We start from the raw sequence: 16,730 nt of genomic DNA on the forward strand, positions 1-16,730 counted from the left end.
TGGATTCATATCCTAACTTCACTACTTGCCTTAGGCAAGACATTGAATGTCTCCAAAATCTCAGTTTCCATTTCTAGAAAATGGAACTAAAAATACCTACCTCAGGAAAAAAAAAGTTTAAATAAAGCATTTAGCACAGTGCCTGGCCATAGACAACACTTAATTTTTTATGTTAGCCCCTTCTACTTGTATTTCTTTGCATCTTTTCCATCCTTCACATGCTAACCAACTCTACCCACAGTGTCTAACAGAATACACTGCGTTCTTTCAACCAGCGTATGGCTAGATATATAACAATATTAACAGTGGCTGTCTCTGAGTAATGGGGTTTGAGGTCTCCTCCCAACCCAATGTGGGTTTAAATGTATTTTCTAATATTTCTACCATGACTGTATATAGTTTGCAGTGTGAAATATTTTAAAAATTATATGCAACTCTCCTACCAACCCCCCCCCCAATATTTATGCAAAGCACTGTGAGGGATACTAAGAAGTATAAAGAAAGAGTTTAATGTTGGCCTAAGTACTATAAATATAACTTAGATTTAAAATATAATCAAAAGCATCCAAAACTTTTCAGTAAAAAAACTGCAACAGAGTGCCTGTATTACAAGTTTGTTCAAATCAACTCCCAAATTACTAAACAACTCTCTGAAAATGAAACTGCATTATTTGCTTTCACCTACTTTCTAAACTGTATTTTGAAACCGGGTTCTTACAACAATAGTTAGAACACATTCTTGCTGGTCCTTAGATTATCACTGGCCAAAAAAGGTAATACTGATTTCCAGTACTCTGTGACCTTTACAAGTTAAACTAAGCCTAGGAGAAGTAACTCAAAATATCTCAACAGACCAAAAGAAAGCCACTTTAAAAATCTGGCAGGAAATAATTAATCATGATTTCCATAACATCTTTATTTTTATTATTATCAGTTATTCAACTTTTACTATGTGCCAGGCTCTGTGCTCATCATTTTTTCAAAACCCTCCTATGCATTTAGAGAAAAAAAAAAAAAATCCCAACTCCTCATGGCCTACTAGGCCCTAAATCATCTGGCTCCTGCAAACTCTCTGGCCTCTCCTACCACTCCTCCCTTGCTCACATGTTCCAGCCACACCAGTGTCTTTCCTGTTCCTCAAGCACAACAAGCAAGCTCCTACCTCAGGGCCTTTTCACTTGCTTTTCTCTCTGCTGGAATACCCTTGGCCTGTGTTCACACGGTTTGCTCCATTTCATTAAGTCCTGGTTCAAACGCTTTACTTTCAGGAAAGCCTCTCTTGACCACCTTATCTAAAATAGCAGCCCCTGTCACTCTCCATAGGAAGCCCCGGTGGCGCAGTGGTTAAAGCACTAACCAAAAGGTCGGTGGTTTGAAACCACCAGCGGCAAAGTGGGAGAAAGATGTGGCTGGCAGCCTGCTTCAGTAAAGATTTACAGCCTTGGAAACATTATGTGGTCACCATGTGTCGAAATTGACTAGATGGCAATGGATTTGGTTTGGGGATTTTTTTTGGTCACTCTCCATACCTTTGACCCAGCTTTATGTTTCTTCAGAGCACTTACTGTCTGATGGGATATTATATATCTACTAGTTCATTATTTATCTTCCTGACTAGAATCTACTCTAGTATGCTAGGGGAACAGAGACTTTGTCTTATTCACTATTGCATGTTGTGTTCTCAGCATCTACAACAGTACCTTACATTATAGATGGTCAAGAAATACTTGTTGAATAAATAATTTCATTTTATCCTCACATCACCCTAAGGTAGATGCTAATATCTCCATTTTGAGAAGGGAAACTGAGTCTTAAGGCTAAACAATTTGTCCAATGTCACAGTTGTAAGGAATGGAGCAAGGATTTGAATCCAGGCAGTTTGAACTCACACTTTCCCAGTGCTTTTCAAACCATCTGATAAAGGACCAGTTTTTAAAAATTATAATCTGTTGCAGACCAATACAACTAGTTAACGTTTTTTGAGCATTTTAGTAGTTTGAACAAGAGACATCATCTGGAATCAGTGTACTGGAAATACCTGATCATCTCAGAAACTGATGAATAAAATCACATATCTTAATTGTAACCCACTAGGAGTGAGTTTTTGGAAACACATGATTCCAAAAAGATAGTCCAAAAAGAAACAAGGAGAAAAAGTAAAACAGTAGGATGTGGAACAAAAATTAGATTTGGTCTTCTGTACCTGTTTTCAGAAAACAGCTTGGACAATTAAGATGCTCCTTGTCTTTCTAAAATAGCCAGGCAAATAGGGTTTACACAGGCCCCACACCTGGTGAACTAACTTCAGAAAGGGAAGGGGCATGATGCAGTCAGTCACACATACTGACTGGGTCAATCATAACTATGCATTAAGTACCAGTCATGCACATTCACTGAGTTCCCAAAGACTAGGGACTCTGGACCTTGGAGCTCTCTTTTTGGGGCTTCCAGGACTGGTGAGGACATCCATGCACCGGAGAGAGTGCGGCACACCCGTGGGGACAATAGAGGCCCTCTGCCAGGAGCTCTCCCAGGACTTGTCTGATGCGTATCTTTGCTTGTATCCTTTCTGGTTATAATAAATGGGTAACTTTAATTATATGTCATAAACCCACTGGCACTGAGTCAATTTCAACTATAGCAGACCTATAGGACACAGCAGAACTGCCCCATAGGGTTTCCAAGGCTGTAAATCTTTACGGAAGCAGACTACCACATCTTTCTCCCATCAAGTAGCTTATGAGTTCAAACCACTGACCTTTCAGTTTGCAGCCAAGTGTTAAACCACTAAGCCACCAGGCCTCCTTAGTTTAGGTCACAGTCTCTGTGAATTTTGTGAGCTGTTCTAGAGAATTAACAAACCCACAGGGGCAACGGGCCAGCAGGGGCTGGCAATACAGAGTCGATTTGTAAAGACCCAGCTCTGGGTGGCTGGGTGATAGAGAGGGGCTGCACAGGCAGTGGATAAAGAAGGATAGATTCCTTCTAGCTTGTGACCTAGTTGCAGGGGACTAGAGGATCACAGACAGAGAGAGAACAATTGCCATGAAAGTGACTGGCGATAAGGTATGGAGACATGGGCAGGAGAGGCCTGGATCCATTTCCAGCTGGGGACTCAATTCATGCTGACCCTTGCCACACAGTTAGTGGTAAAGGTGGGGTTTGCCCACCTTGACCCTTTTATAGTGCAGTTGGTAGCAACATCCTTGCATAGGGTACACGTAACACACAGGAACACTGCCAAGGTCTCCTAACTATAAGCATCAGCAGCACAGGCAAACAGAAGGTCCTGGTGCCACACACTCTAGGCTTTTTACATGCTGGGTTATTTTCAAACTTCATCCAGCCGCTAAAATAACTGAGTATTAATGCTTTCTTTTTTCTTGCTTGAATTGCATACTTTTGAAAACATTTGGGTCATGCTCATCACATGTTAAGCACGACAAGCATGGATAATGATCTAATTGGTGACAAAAAAGACTTAAGTTACTTACAGTTCTTTTAAGTGAGTCTGAGAAAAAGCATTTTCTTGGATAGACATTATAGCATTGTTGTTCAAATCTCTGAAATGAAAAGAAATGAAAAACTTCTAGTCACCATTTCTACAATTAAGTTATATAAACACTTTAAGTGGTCACAAAAACCTTAGCTAATAGCAAAGACTATTTATATAGTAAGCAAAATGTATGTAAAATACTTACAGATGTTCAAGGGATCCAAGACCAATGAATGCTTTCTTTGTAATTGACTTAATCTGGTTTCCTTGTAAGATTCTGAAATACAAACAAACCTTTCTAATAAAGCTCTCCAGTGAACAAAATTAAATTCATTAAACATTTACCTATAAAAGGTGAAAATAAGCTTAACATGCATGTTTAAGAAAGTTACGAACCTTTATTATTAACTAACATAAAGCATAATATGAAGGCGTCCATTGAATGCTGGGGCTCAGTAAGGTACCTCTGAACAACCATCCTGGCCATTGATAAAAAACTGGTAGTTTTCATATGCCAAAGTGAGTTATATTCCCAGTTTCTCCCTTCTGACCAAAAGATCATCAGGTCAAAGAAATTCAGGAAAGTGTGAACCCTTGGAGAAATTCTTCTCATGGAAGATGATCTAAAAATATTTGAAAGAATCCTCTCCTACTAGACAAATTATCCCTAAACCTCACAAAATAAAACAGATTACCAGTTCAACTCTGGCTTTTCAGTGCTTTTCTTTTACTTGAGTAGATATTCTAGTTCAATAAATAACTTCTATTTGCCCATAGGAACGCTCCTTCAAAAGCAAGGAAGCCACCTTCCCCGCCAAAAAACACCAACGTGATAAAACAACAAAGCTTCCTCCTATAAGTGAGTGCTCAGACTTCCTGGCCATAACAGACAGACATAATCCAGTCATATTTACAACTGATCTAAGATATGTATCTTTAGATACACACATATATAGTATAAATACATACAGTTTAGTGAGACTCGTGAGTCCAGCAAAGGCTTCACTAGCATCTTCTATGGCCCATGAAATTTCATTGTTTCTTAAGTCTCTGTAAACATGTCAGGGAAAGAAAAGATGATGTTAGTCAACATGGCCATCACACTACCCACCAGGCAGTATCCCTGCATGGCTATGTCAAGGTGCACATGTGCATTTTGATCCATATTTTAACAGTTATGCTATTCATAACATATCTATTTGTGATGAAGGCCCAATTCTGATTTTTAAGGAATATCTGTGAGCGCCTGAAAGGGAAACATGTAAGAACTGATTCTCAAAAGCTAAGAGATTCCAGGATTAAGCTTGCCTTGATAAATTAAGTAACATGCTGAGTATTAATCTTCCTAGCTAATAGCCCCTAGCTGTGTTAGCATATTTAAAGATTACAGACAGGGTCCTACAATTAAAAAAAAGGACCAAACCCACTGCCAAAGAGTCGATTCTGACTCAAAGCGACTCTATAGGACAGAATAGAACTGCCCCTACAGAGTTTCCAAGGAGTGCCTGGTGGATTTGAGCTGCTGACCTCTTGATTAGCAGCTGTAGCACTTAACCACTATGCCACCAGGGTTTCCTACAATAGGCAGAAGCATTTCAAGAGGCAGGGGATACAGCTTACGAATCTGATTTCGGACTAATGGGATTTTGGGGTGACCCAAATCTTCCCCTGGGCCCTTAAACTTCAAAGGGCTGACAGGGTAACATCAATACAAAGCTTCACAGCTCCACAGCAATTAAACACGCCCCCTGGGAAGCAAGAATGATATACCCATGTGTTAGAGTGATTATCATGTTTTCTTTAAAAGGAAAAGTATGGATCTTTTAACGTCCACTGTTCCATTCTCAGAGAAAATGCGGTTGGCACCATACCATGTGCCGATGGAAGAAATGCCAGCTAAAAATATTTAAACACTTTTGTTTCCTTAAGCCTTCTCATAATAAAATAAAGCATAAAGCTCTTTGCTTTAGAAGACATATGTAAATTTGTGTGATTAACAGTAAGGAGATAGGAAAGCATTCTTCCTAGCTATCTTTAACTGAAGTGAAAAGCTAACAAAGCTCATTTTATTTTACTAAGGAATAAACAGTAAACAATCGATGGCTCAACTCTTCAGGACTTATACCCCTTCACCACAACGCAACGTAAATAGAATTCACTCCCCAAACTGAGTAAGAGGTATATCTAGTCTGCCAAGAGCACTGGCCTAAAGCCATAATTTCTAAGATATAATCCTAATTCTGCCTTAACTATCTCTGTGACATTAGACAATCGTTTACTTCTCAAAATTACTTCTCTAAACTTTAATACTAAAAGTAACAATCAGTGGTATACCAAAAGAGCCTGGCTAAGTTTATTACTGGCTAGTGTCCCCTGTTTGCTCTCCCCTGAATTGCCAAAAGTTCCTGAGTTTGCAGTGAACTAGTTTCAACTCTAGTAATGCAGAAAAATCACTTTCAATCTGAACAAAGACTACCTAGTTAAGATAAAAAAAAAAAAAGGTAAACATACACTCGTGCACATATAGATCCATTAACCAACCCATTATCATCAAGTCAATTCCGACTCATAGCAACCCTACAGGACAGGGACCACCTGGTGGATCCGAACTGCCGACCTTTTGGTTAGCAGCTGTAGCACTTAACCTGGGTTTCCCACATACAGACAACTTCATAAAATTAGCACACTTTTTTTCTCATTAGTGGTTAAGTCCCAAAGTTGGAAGCCTGTCTTTTTTCTGAGATCATTTATCAACGTTGAATCTAATAATCACAAAGTTCCCTCTTCAGGAACTTTAAGAATCTATAAATTCTATTCTTTGTTCTCTCTTATTATGCTCAATGTTTGAGATTATTATATTTCATTAAAATAACTCTTCATTCAGAAGAACACCAAGGTCACATGAAAACTATGAGCCCAAGAGACAGAAAGGGCCACATGAACCAGAGACTTATATCATCCAGAGACCAGAAGAACTAGATGGTGCCCGGCCACAACCGGTGACTGCCCTGACAGGGAGCACAATAGAGAACCCCTGAGGGAGCAGGAGATCAGTGGGATGTAGAACCCAAATTCTCATAAAAAGACCAGACTTAATGGTCTGACTGAGACTAGAGGAATCCCGGCAGTCATGGTCCCCAAACCTTCTGTTGGCCCAGGACAGGAACCATTCCCGAAGACAACTCATCAGACATGGAAGGGAGTGGACAATGGGTTGGAGACAGATGCTGATGAAGAGTGAGCTACTTGTATCAGGTGAACACTTGAGACTATGTTGGCATCTCCTGTCTGGAGGGGAGATAGGTGGGTAGAGAGGGTTAGAAACTGGAAAAATTGTCACGAAAGGAGAGACTGGAAGGGCTGACTCATTAGGGGGACAGTAAGTGGGAGTATGGAGTAAGGTGTATATAAGCTTATATATGACAGACTGACTTGATTTGTAAACGGTCACTTAAAGCTCAATAAAAATTATTTAAAAAAAAAGCAAAAACTCTTCATTCAGTAAAATTATACCCCGTGGATCAGGGTAAAACATTCAGCTTGCAGAACCACAGTTGGAATGGTCTTTAGCAGACATGTAATTCTATGTCCTTCTTTCATCTGACAAAGAAACAGAGAAATGACACCCAGGAAAGACTAGGCAGTTTTGTTCAAGTGGTGTGGCAAAAAGTCTATGGGCCTTGGTTTTAATCCTGGTTCGATCATTTATAATCCATGCGACCTTGATTATTTTAATCTCTCTGAACCTCAGCTTCCTCATATGGAAAACAGCAAAAAAATTCAAATGTCCAAGTATCTGAAAGCATCTACCACATATTAGATGATTAATAAACGTGTGTTTTTTTTCCTTCTGTCCAAAGTCATGCAGCAAACTCTAACACTGAACAGGTCTCCTGCCAGAGCTGCTCCCACTACACACCGTGTGTTCCCTTCTGCATGAGAACTAGTACTCATGGTACACTGTCAAGGTCAGAGGAACAAGAAAATGACTGTGCATTCTTGACACTAGCAACTGTGTTTTATTCTACAGCACTCAGCATGGCCAAGAGATGCTTTTTTAGTTGATTAAGAATTGAAGTACTCTACTATGGGCTAGGAAACGCTGGCAACATAGTGGTTAAGTGCTATGGCTGCTAACCAAAGGGTCGGCAGTTCAAATCCACCAAGTGCTTCTTGAAAACTCTATGGGGCAGTTCTACTCTGTCTTATAGGGTCACTATGAGTCGGAATCGACTCAATGGCACTGGGCTTGGTTTGGTTTTTTGGTACTATGGGCCAAGGGGTGCCTGGGTAGTGCAAATAGTTAACGAGCTCAGCTACTAACCAAAAGGTTGGCCATTCAAGTCCACCCAGAAGCACCTCGGAAGAAAGGCCTGGTGATCTACTTCTGAAAAATCAGCCACTAAAAACTCTACGGACACTTTCGGTGAAGCACAGGACATCCAGAAAGAAGCTCAATAAAGACACGGAAGATCTAAATGCCACAATCAACCAACTTGACCTCATAGACATATACAGAACACTCCACCCAACAGCAACCAACTATACTTTCTTTTCTAGTGCACATGGAACATTCTCTAGAACAGACCACATATTAGGTCATAAAGCAAGCCTTAGCAGAATCCAAAACATTGAAATATTACAAAGCATCTTCTCTGACCATAAGGCCATAAAAGTGGAAATCAATAACAGGAAAAGCAGGGGAAAGAAATCAAACACTTGGAAACTGAACAATACCCTGCTCAAAAAAGACTGGATTATAGAAGACATTAAGGATGGAATAAAGAAATTCATAGAATCCAATGAGAATGAAAACACTTCCTATCAGAACATTTGGGACACAGCAAAAGCGGTGCTCAGAGGCCAATTTATATCAATAAATGCACACATCCAAAAAGAAGAAAGGGCCAAAATCAAAGAACTATCCCTACAACTTGAACAAATAGAAAGAGAGCAACAAAAGAAACCCACAGGCACCAGAAGAAAACAAATAATAAAAATTAGAGCTGAACTAAATGAAATAGAAAACAGAAAAACAATCGAAAGAATTAACAAGACCAAAAGCTGTTTTTTTAAAAAACTCAACAAAATTGATAAACCACTGGTCAAACTGACAAAAGAAAACCAGGAGAGGAAGCAAAAAACCCGAATAAGAAATGAGGTGGGCGATATTACAACAGACCCAACTGGAATTAAAAGAATCGTATCAGATTACTATGAAAAATTATACTCAAACAAATCTGAAAACCTAGAAGAAATGGATGAATTCCTAGAAACACACTACCTACCTAAACTAACACAAACAGAGGCAGAACAACTAAATAGATCCATAACAAAAGAAGAGATCAAAAAGGTAATCAAAAAATTCCCAACAAAAAAAAGCCCTGGTCCAGACGGCTTCACTGCAGAGTTCTACCACACTTTCAGAGAAGAGTTAACACCACTACTACTAAAGGTATTTCAGAGCATAGAAAAGGATGGAATACTAGCAAACTCATTCTATGAAGCCACCATATACCTGATACCAAAACCAGGTAAAGACACCACAAGAAAATTATAGACCTATATCTCTCATGAATGTAGATGCAAAAATCCTCAACAAAATTCTAGCCAACAGAATTCAACAACATATCAAAAAAATAATTCACCATGACCAAGTGGGATTCATACCAGGTATGCAGGGATGGTTCAACATTAGAAAAACAATTAATGCAATCCACCACATAAATAAAACAAAAGACAAGAATCACACGATTTTATCAATTGATGCAGAAAAGGTATTTGACAAAGTTCAACACCCATTCATGGTAAAAACTCTCAGCAAAATAGGAATAGAAGGAAAATTCCTCAACATAATAAAGGGCATTTATACAAAGTCAACAGCCAACATCACCCTAAATGGAGAGAGCCTGAAAACATTCTCACTGAGATCGGGAACCAGACATGGATGCCCTTTATCACCACTCTTATTCAACATTGTGCTGGAAGTCCTAGCCAGAGCAATTAGGCTAGATAAAGAAATAAAGGGCATCCAGATTGGCAAGGAAGCAGTAAAAGTATCTCTATCTGCAGATGACACAGAAAACCCTAAGGAATCCTCCAGAAAACTACTGAAACTAATAGAAGAGTTCAGCAGAATATCGGGATACAAGATAAACATACAAAAATCAGTTGCATTCCTCTACACCAATAAAAACAACATCGAAGAGGAAATCGCCAATCAATGCCATTTACAGTAGCCCCTAAGAAGAAAAAATACTTAGGAATAAATCTTATCAGAGATGTAAAAGACTTATACAAAGAAAACTACAGTACACTTCTGCAAGAAACCAAAAGAGACTTACATAAGTGGAAGAACATACCTTGCTCATGGATACGAAGACTTAAGATTATAAAAACATCTATTCTACCAAAAGCAATCTATACACTTAACGCAATTCCAATCCAAATTCCAACAACATTGCTTAATGAGATGGAGAAACAAATCACCAATTTCATACAGAAGGGAAAGAGGCCCCGGATAAATAAGGCATTACTGAAAAAGAAGAACAACGTAGGAGGCCTTACTTTACCTGACTTTAGAACCTATTATACCGCCACAATAGTCAGAACAGCCTAGTACTGGTACAACAACAGATACATGGACCAATGGAACAGAATTGAGAATCCAGACATAAATCCATCCACATATGTGCAGCTGATATTTGACAAAGGCCCCAGAACAGTTAAATGGGGAAAAGACAGTCTTTTTAACAAATGGTGCTGATGTAACTTGATATCCACCTGCAAAAAAATTAAAGAAGACCCATACCTCACTCCATGCACAAAAACTAACTCAAAATGGATCAAAGACCTAAATATCACATCTAAAACGATAAAGATCATGGAAGAAAAAATAGGGACAACATTAGGAGCCCTATACATGGCATAAACAGTATACAATACATTATAAAGAACATAGAAGAAAAACCAGATAACTGGGAGCTCCCAAAAATCAAACACGTATGTTCATCCAAAGACTTCACCAAAAGAGTAAAAAGACTACCTACAGACTGGGAAAAAGTTTTTAGCTATGACATTTCTGATCAGTGCCTGATCTCTAAAATCTACATAATACTGCAAAAACTCAACTGTAAAAAGACAAATAACCCAATTAAAAAATGGGCAAAAGATATGAATAGACACTTCACTAAAGAAGACATTCAGGTAGCTAATAGATACATGAGGAAATGTTCACGATCATTAGCCATTAGAGAAATGCAGATCAAAACTACAATGAGATTTCATCTCAGTCCAACAAGGCTGGCATTAATCCAAAAGACATAAAATAATAAATGTTGGAGAGGCTGTGGAGAGATTGGAACACTTGTACACTGCTGGTGGGAATGTAAAATGGTACAACAACTTTGGAAATTGATTTTGCACTTCCTTCAAAACCTAGAAATAGAACTACCATACGATCCAGCAATCCCACTCCTTGGAACATATCCTAGAGAAATAAGAGCCTTTACATGAAGATATATGCACACCCATGTTTATTGCGGCACTGTTCACAATAGCAAAAACATGGAAGCAACCAAGGTGCCCATCAACAGATAAATGGATAAACAAATCATGGTATATTCACACAATGGAATACTACGTATCGATAAAGAACAGTGAGGCATCTGTAAAACATTTCATAACATGGAGGAACATGGAAGGCATTATGCTGAGCGAAATTAGTCAGTTGCAAAAGGACGAATATTGTATAAGACCACTATTACAAGAACTTGAGAAATAATTTAAACTGAGAAGAAAACATTCTTTTGCGGACACGAGTTGGGGAGGGACAGAGGATGGGAGAGGGGTATTCACTAATTAGATAGTAGATAAGACCTGCTTTAGGTGAAGGGAAAGATAGCACACAATACAGGGGAGGTCAGCACAACTGGACTAAACCAAAAGCAAAGAAGTTTCCTGAATAAACTGAATGCTTCGAAGGCCACCGTAGCAGGGGCAGGGGTCTGGGGACCATGGTTTCAGGGGACATCTAAGTCAATCGGTATAATAAAATCTATTAAGAAAACATTCTGCATCCCACTTTGAAGAGTGGCATCTGGGGTCTTAAACGCTAGCAAGCAGCCATCTAAGATGCATCAATTGGTCTCAAGCCACCTGGATCAAAGGAGAATGAAGAACACCAAGGACAGAAGGTGATTATGCACCCAAGAGACAGAAAGGGCCACATGAACCAGTGACTACATCATCCTGAGACCAGAAGAACTAGATGGTGCCCGGCTACAACCGATGACTGCCCTGACAGGGAACACAACAGAGAACCCCTGAGGGAGCAGGAGGGCAGTGGGATGCAGACCCCAAATTCTCATACGACCAGACTTAATGGTCTGATTGAGACTGGAAGGACCCCAGTGGTCATGGCCCCCAGACCTTCTGTTGCCCCAGGACAGGAACCATTCCCGAAGCCAATTCTTCAGACATGGATTGGGCTGGACAATGGGTTGGAGAGGGATGCTGGTGAGGAGTGAGCTTCTTGGATCAGGTGGACACTTGAGACTATGTTGGCATCTCCTGCCTGGAGGGGAGATGAGAGGGTGGAGAGGGTTAGAAATTGGCAAAAAGGACAGGAAAAGAGAGTGGAGGGAGAGAGCAGACTGCCTCATTATGGGGAGAGTAATTGGGAGTGTGTAGCAAGGTGTATATGGGTTTTTGTGTAAGAGACTGACTTGATTTGTAAACTTCCACTTAAAGCACAATAAAAATTATTAAAAAAAAAAAAAAGAGTTAAAAGAATTTAAAATCTCAAAAAAAAAAAAAAAACTGTATGGAGCATAGTTCCACCCTGACACACGTGGGGTCGCCGTAAGTTGGAGTCATGGCGGTAGTATGGGTAGAGATAAGTAAGATTTATTTATTTATCAGGATAGAGACAAATAAGATTGTCTTGCCCCAAGGCACAGGACAGAAGAGCCGCGAAATACTAAGAATACATAAATTTGCTGATCATTTGCTTAACAAAAAAAAAAAAAAAAGAGGGGGAAGGGCCAGGGGTGGATGTACTTACAGCGTCTGAAGATTGGAAAGAAACCTAAACACACCATCAGCAACGTGAGTGACTCTGTTGTCCCCTAAATTCAATCTCTCCAGTAAGCTCAGACCCACAAAGGTGGATTCATCCAGGCGAGTCAACTGGTTATAGGACAAATCACTGACAATAGGAAACATAGAAGGTAAGGAATTCATTGTATTTTGGTTCAACTTTTTAAATTCTTACTCTATTTATATGGCAAATTTAGAGTTTTCAACAAACTTTGAGTAAATAGCGACACTTGACTTTCATGATTTACTCCAACCTGTTCTAGTCCCACAGCCTCCACTAAAATGCCATCCAACACTTACAGTTCGGAGAGTCTTTGGCAGAACTCCCACGCATCGGGGCTGACCCTTTCAATAGCATTCTGGCTCACATAGAGCTGCTGTAACATTCGCAAGCCATACAACCACCCCTTGTTCACTTCTGTAAGGTTATTGTGTTCTAATTCTCTGCAGAATTAAAGAGAGGAAAAAGTATGTTTCAAAACAAGGCATTCTGATGAGAAGTACAGTCTTAAATCTTCATCTTCATTAAGTCTTGCTTAACAAGCATATGGCTTTGTTCAACCCAAGTAAACGGACAAATTCTATTCAGTAAGTATTTATAGCTTACTTAAGATTTACAGCTAGAAGGTAATAAGACTGTCTAAAACATCGGGTCTACAAAATCAACATGCCAAAAGGTATTGTATACCTGTTCTGGATAAACTCCAATAATTTTCATCAGCCAAAATGTCAAGGGAATGTGAACTTTTTAGATAAGATGTTTATAAAAATGGCAAAATACTACTTTGCTAATATAGATTAAAAGGCTTTCTGTGTACTTATTTCATATCAGAAGATGAAGAATGAACTAATGTTTACCTTTATAATTAAAGCAACTACCCTAGTCGATTGGCCCTGGGAAGTGTCAGACTCCTTTCCTAAAAATCCGCAACTCTAGTTCCCAGTACTTACAGCTCTTCCATGTTATCCAAGCCAAAAAAGGCTCCATCCTTAAGTTTGCTAATTCCATTCCGCTGCATCTTCAAGGATCTTAAGGAGTCAAGCCCCTGGAATGTTAGGCCTTCCACAATTTTAATTCTGTTTCTTTTAAGTTCCCTTTAACAAAAATAGTTTTACAGTCAGAAAACTAGTTTGCTGATTTGCTAAAAAAAAATACTTAAAAAGGCACTATAAGAAAAACTATCTATCATTTTTCCATTTAGTTACTCACAAGAATTGGAGGTGAGGCAGCTTGAAGATCTTGGGTGGAATCACGCTAATTCTGTTCCGGTTTAACTTTACCACTAATAAGGAACTTGATAAATTATCAAAGCAACCAGCCTCCAACGTGGTTATCCTATTATTACTCAAATTCCTACAATGAGCAAGGTAACAACAACAAAAAGATTTAGTAAAAAAAACTCTACCACTGGAAAACTGCCAAAAGTCCATTACTAATTACTTAACCACTTTGTTTCTTCATCTACAAAATAAGGATGATGTCTACTTCACTTCACACAAATGAGAATGGTACGTGTGAATATAAACACTTATATTTATAAATATACACTGTAAAATACCTGCACACGTGCTATCATCATCAACAAATCACTTCTATTTACCTTTTCCAGAATTTTAGTAAGAAATAATCCAGAATTAAATGTCAAAAATTACCCTGGATATCTATGAATATTTTATGAAAATAATGTACTCTTTAAATTAAAAAAGAGAACAAAATCCAAAAAAAAAAAAAAAAAAACTGACCCATTCAGAGATGCATGTTAAAATCACAATAAATTACAGGCATTTCTGGGAAAACAGATCTCAATAATAACTATGCATTTTAAAGTAAATCTGATTTAAACTCTATTTTACTTACAGGTATTTAAGTTGCATGCGAGGAAATGAAGATGCCTTGATTTCTGATATTACATTTGAGCTGAGATCTAAATTCTCAAGAGCAGGGTAGACCTGGAGCATCTCTGCATTTATTTCCGGAATTATATTATGTACTCTACAAAATAAAGATTATATTGAAACTGTTGCCAGTGATCCACCCCAGGCCAAAGGGATGTTAAACAGTGACTATCAACAACATGGGTACTTGAAATAAGGCAAAACTAAAAAAAAAAAACCTATATTATTCATAATTTAACTAAAAGACCCAAAATCTTATTTACTTACAATGAAAGTAGAGTAATATTAGAGGCTGGTTCTCCAAAATATGGAATATCTGTTAATTCATTGTAATTCATTTTCCTAGGCAGGGGGAAAAACAGATTTAAAATCTAGTGAGGGAAATCCTGAGTTCTGGTTTCTGGCTAATACATATTTAGGACAGGTACCAAATTTGAAAATGCTTATGACTCAGAATGAGTGAGATAAAGACAAAAAAGCATTATACTGAGAAATTAGAGATTTTAATAAATAGGAAAAATTTTGCATGTTAAATATTTTTAATCCCAGCAAATCCCTTTAAATAGTTGTTTTTAACAACTACTTTGGGTTCTCCTTAAACAAAGATAGAATAAATAACACATACAGAGATGGAACCTATGACTGATTCTAGCAGTCCTTTGAACAGATTATCTCAAATGTTTTGGTAGAAACTTAATACAATCACATCTGATTAACCTGGTATTCAACCAAAGAACCTTCAGAATTAAAAGGCCTCCAAGAAATCAACCACTTACAAAGTCCAGGCAATGAGCTATGAGCTTCCCACTGAAGCATTTTCAGGCCTTTCTTCAGTGCCTATTCTTTCAGCTAAAAATCTTATCAATTGTTTATTCAGTCCACAGCAGATTAAAAAAATAAAAACCAACCCTTTCTGACTCAGAGACCCGAAAGCAGATTAGAAGTAGTCAATTTGGGGGGTGGGGGAGGAGAGAACGCCGAGGCCTTGAGAGTACTCTCGTCAGCAATGAATTAAAAAGAAATCTGGGTGTTCTGGGGGTGTTTAGCATAGAAGCAAACAGTCCAATATACCTCAATTTGTGCCCTGGGAACATCACATGCAGTAACTGATATTAATAATACATAATATCAGTTTTATATATATATATATATACATATATATATATATAAAATACGTCCCAGTATTAAAGGACAAACTTCAGTTAACCAGAAAAACTGAATTATATTGACTACCATATTCCCAAACGACATGAAAAGAGACCTTATTTCATATAAACCTACTTTTGACACAACGCTTCCACCTCAGGTAACATCAAGACACAAGAAAAGTTTACACAACAGAAAGTTTCACTGGTTAAAACTCTGGCAAAAAGAAAACAAAACACAAACTCGGAAGAGGGGAGAAACCGTAAAGTACAATAATAATCGTACACAACTTGCAACGTGAAACCACTAACCCAGTGGCACAATGTCCAGAGAGTCTGTGAGAATGACAAAGCAAAAGGCAATGGCTTACGTTTTTAAATAATTTCTTTTAATTTCTATTATTTTCCTTCAATTTTTGGACAGCATTTCTGGATTGAACATCACAAAATTCACAATTCATTCAATCACCGCAAGGAATATAACGTAACTTTAAATTCAATAAGAGTAACTTACACTTCCTGCAATGTTTGTGATGCCAAGCTGACGTTCCAGTTAGACAACCGATTATGACTCAAATCCCTAAGGAAGGACAAAATATCTTTCTTAGGTTGGTGCTGAAACATAGACTTAAAGAAAAAAAAAAGCTAAACCAGATAGAAAACAGGAATATTAAAGCCCAATCCAATGTGAATTTGAGAAATACTGACAAAAAGAAGAAATGTTTATAAAGAATAAAAACTTCTCTAGGTTGCAAAATAGCTATTCTACTTTTTAATTGTCATTTTTTTTCATTATTAAATAGGGAATACATTCGCATGGTTCAACAACCAAAAAGTATAAAAGGATGTATGTATATAAACAGTCTCCCACCCTTGTCTCCAGCCACCCAATTCCCCTCCTCAATAGCAACAAATGAAAATGTATCACTTCTTGTGTAGCCTTCCGGGTATTTTATGCATGTGCCAGCAAATTTTTACATAGATGGTAGAATTTACAGTTTTGCCTCTTGTTTTTTCACTTAACAATATATCTTGTAGATCATTCCAGAGTGGTAAGAGTTTTCTCATTCCTTTAAGTGACTATATGATACTGT

The 16,730-nt window shown here is 38.1% G+C and overlaps 1 protein-coding gene across 2 annotated transcripts in view; it reads right to left on the reverse strand.

Moving 5' to 3' along the window:
- Positions 1–16,730, reverse strand: part of LRIG2 (leucine rich repeats and immunoglobulin like domains 2) — a 55,746-nt gene that overhangs the window by 18,583 nt on the left and 20,433 nt on the right. The window contains exons 2-11 of one of the 2 annotated variants that reach the window (XM_003409589.4): positions 16,151–16,216; positions 14,759–14,833; positions 14,454–14,588; positions 13,806–13,949; positions 13,547–13,690; positions 12,896–13,039; positions 12,561–12,704; positions 4,466–4,546; positions 3,702–3,773; positions 3,495–3,563 (exon numbers count right to left, since the gene is read on the reverse strand). In XM_003409589.4, coding sequence (XP_003409637.1) covers positions 3,495–3,563; positions 3,702–3,773; positions 4,466–4,546; positions 12,561–12,704; positions 12,896–13,039; positions 13,547–13,690; positions 13,806–13,949; positions 14,454–14,588; positions 14,759–14,833; positions 16,151–16,216 — 1,074 coding nt within the window. The remainder of the gene's footprint in view (positions 1–3,494; positions 3,564–3,701; positions 3,774–4,465; positions 4,547–12,560; positions 12,705–12,895; positions 13,040–13,546; positions 13,691–13,805; positions 13,950–14,453; positions 14,589–14,758; positions 14,834–16,150; positions 16,217–16,730) is intronic. The other variant, XM_023547482.2, reaches the window with a different exon arrangement.

Source organism: Loxodonta africana, chromosome 3 (assembly GCF_030014295.1).
Source record: "Loxodonta africana isolate mLoxAfr1 chromosome 3, mLoxAfr1.hap2, whole genome shotgun sequence".
Classification (NCBI taxonomy): Eukaryota; Metazoa; Chordata; class Mammalia; order Proboscidea; family Elephantidae; genus Loxodonta; species Loxodonta africana.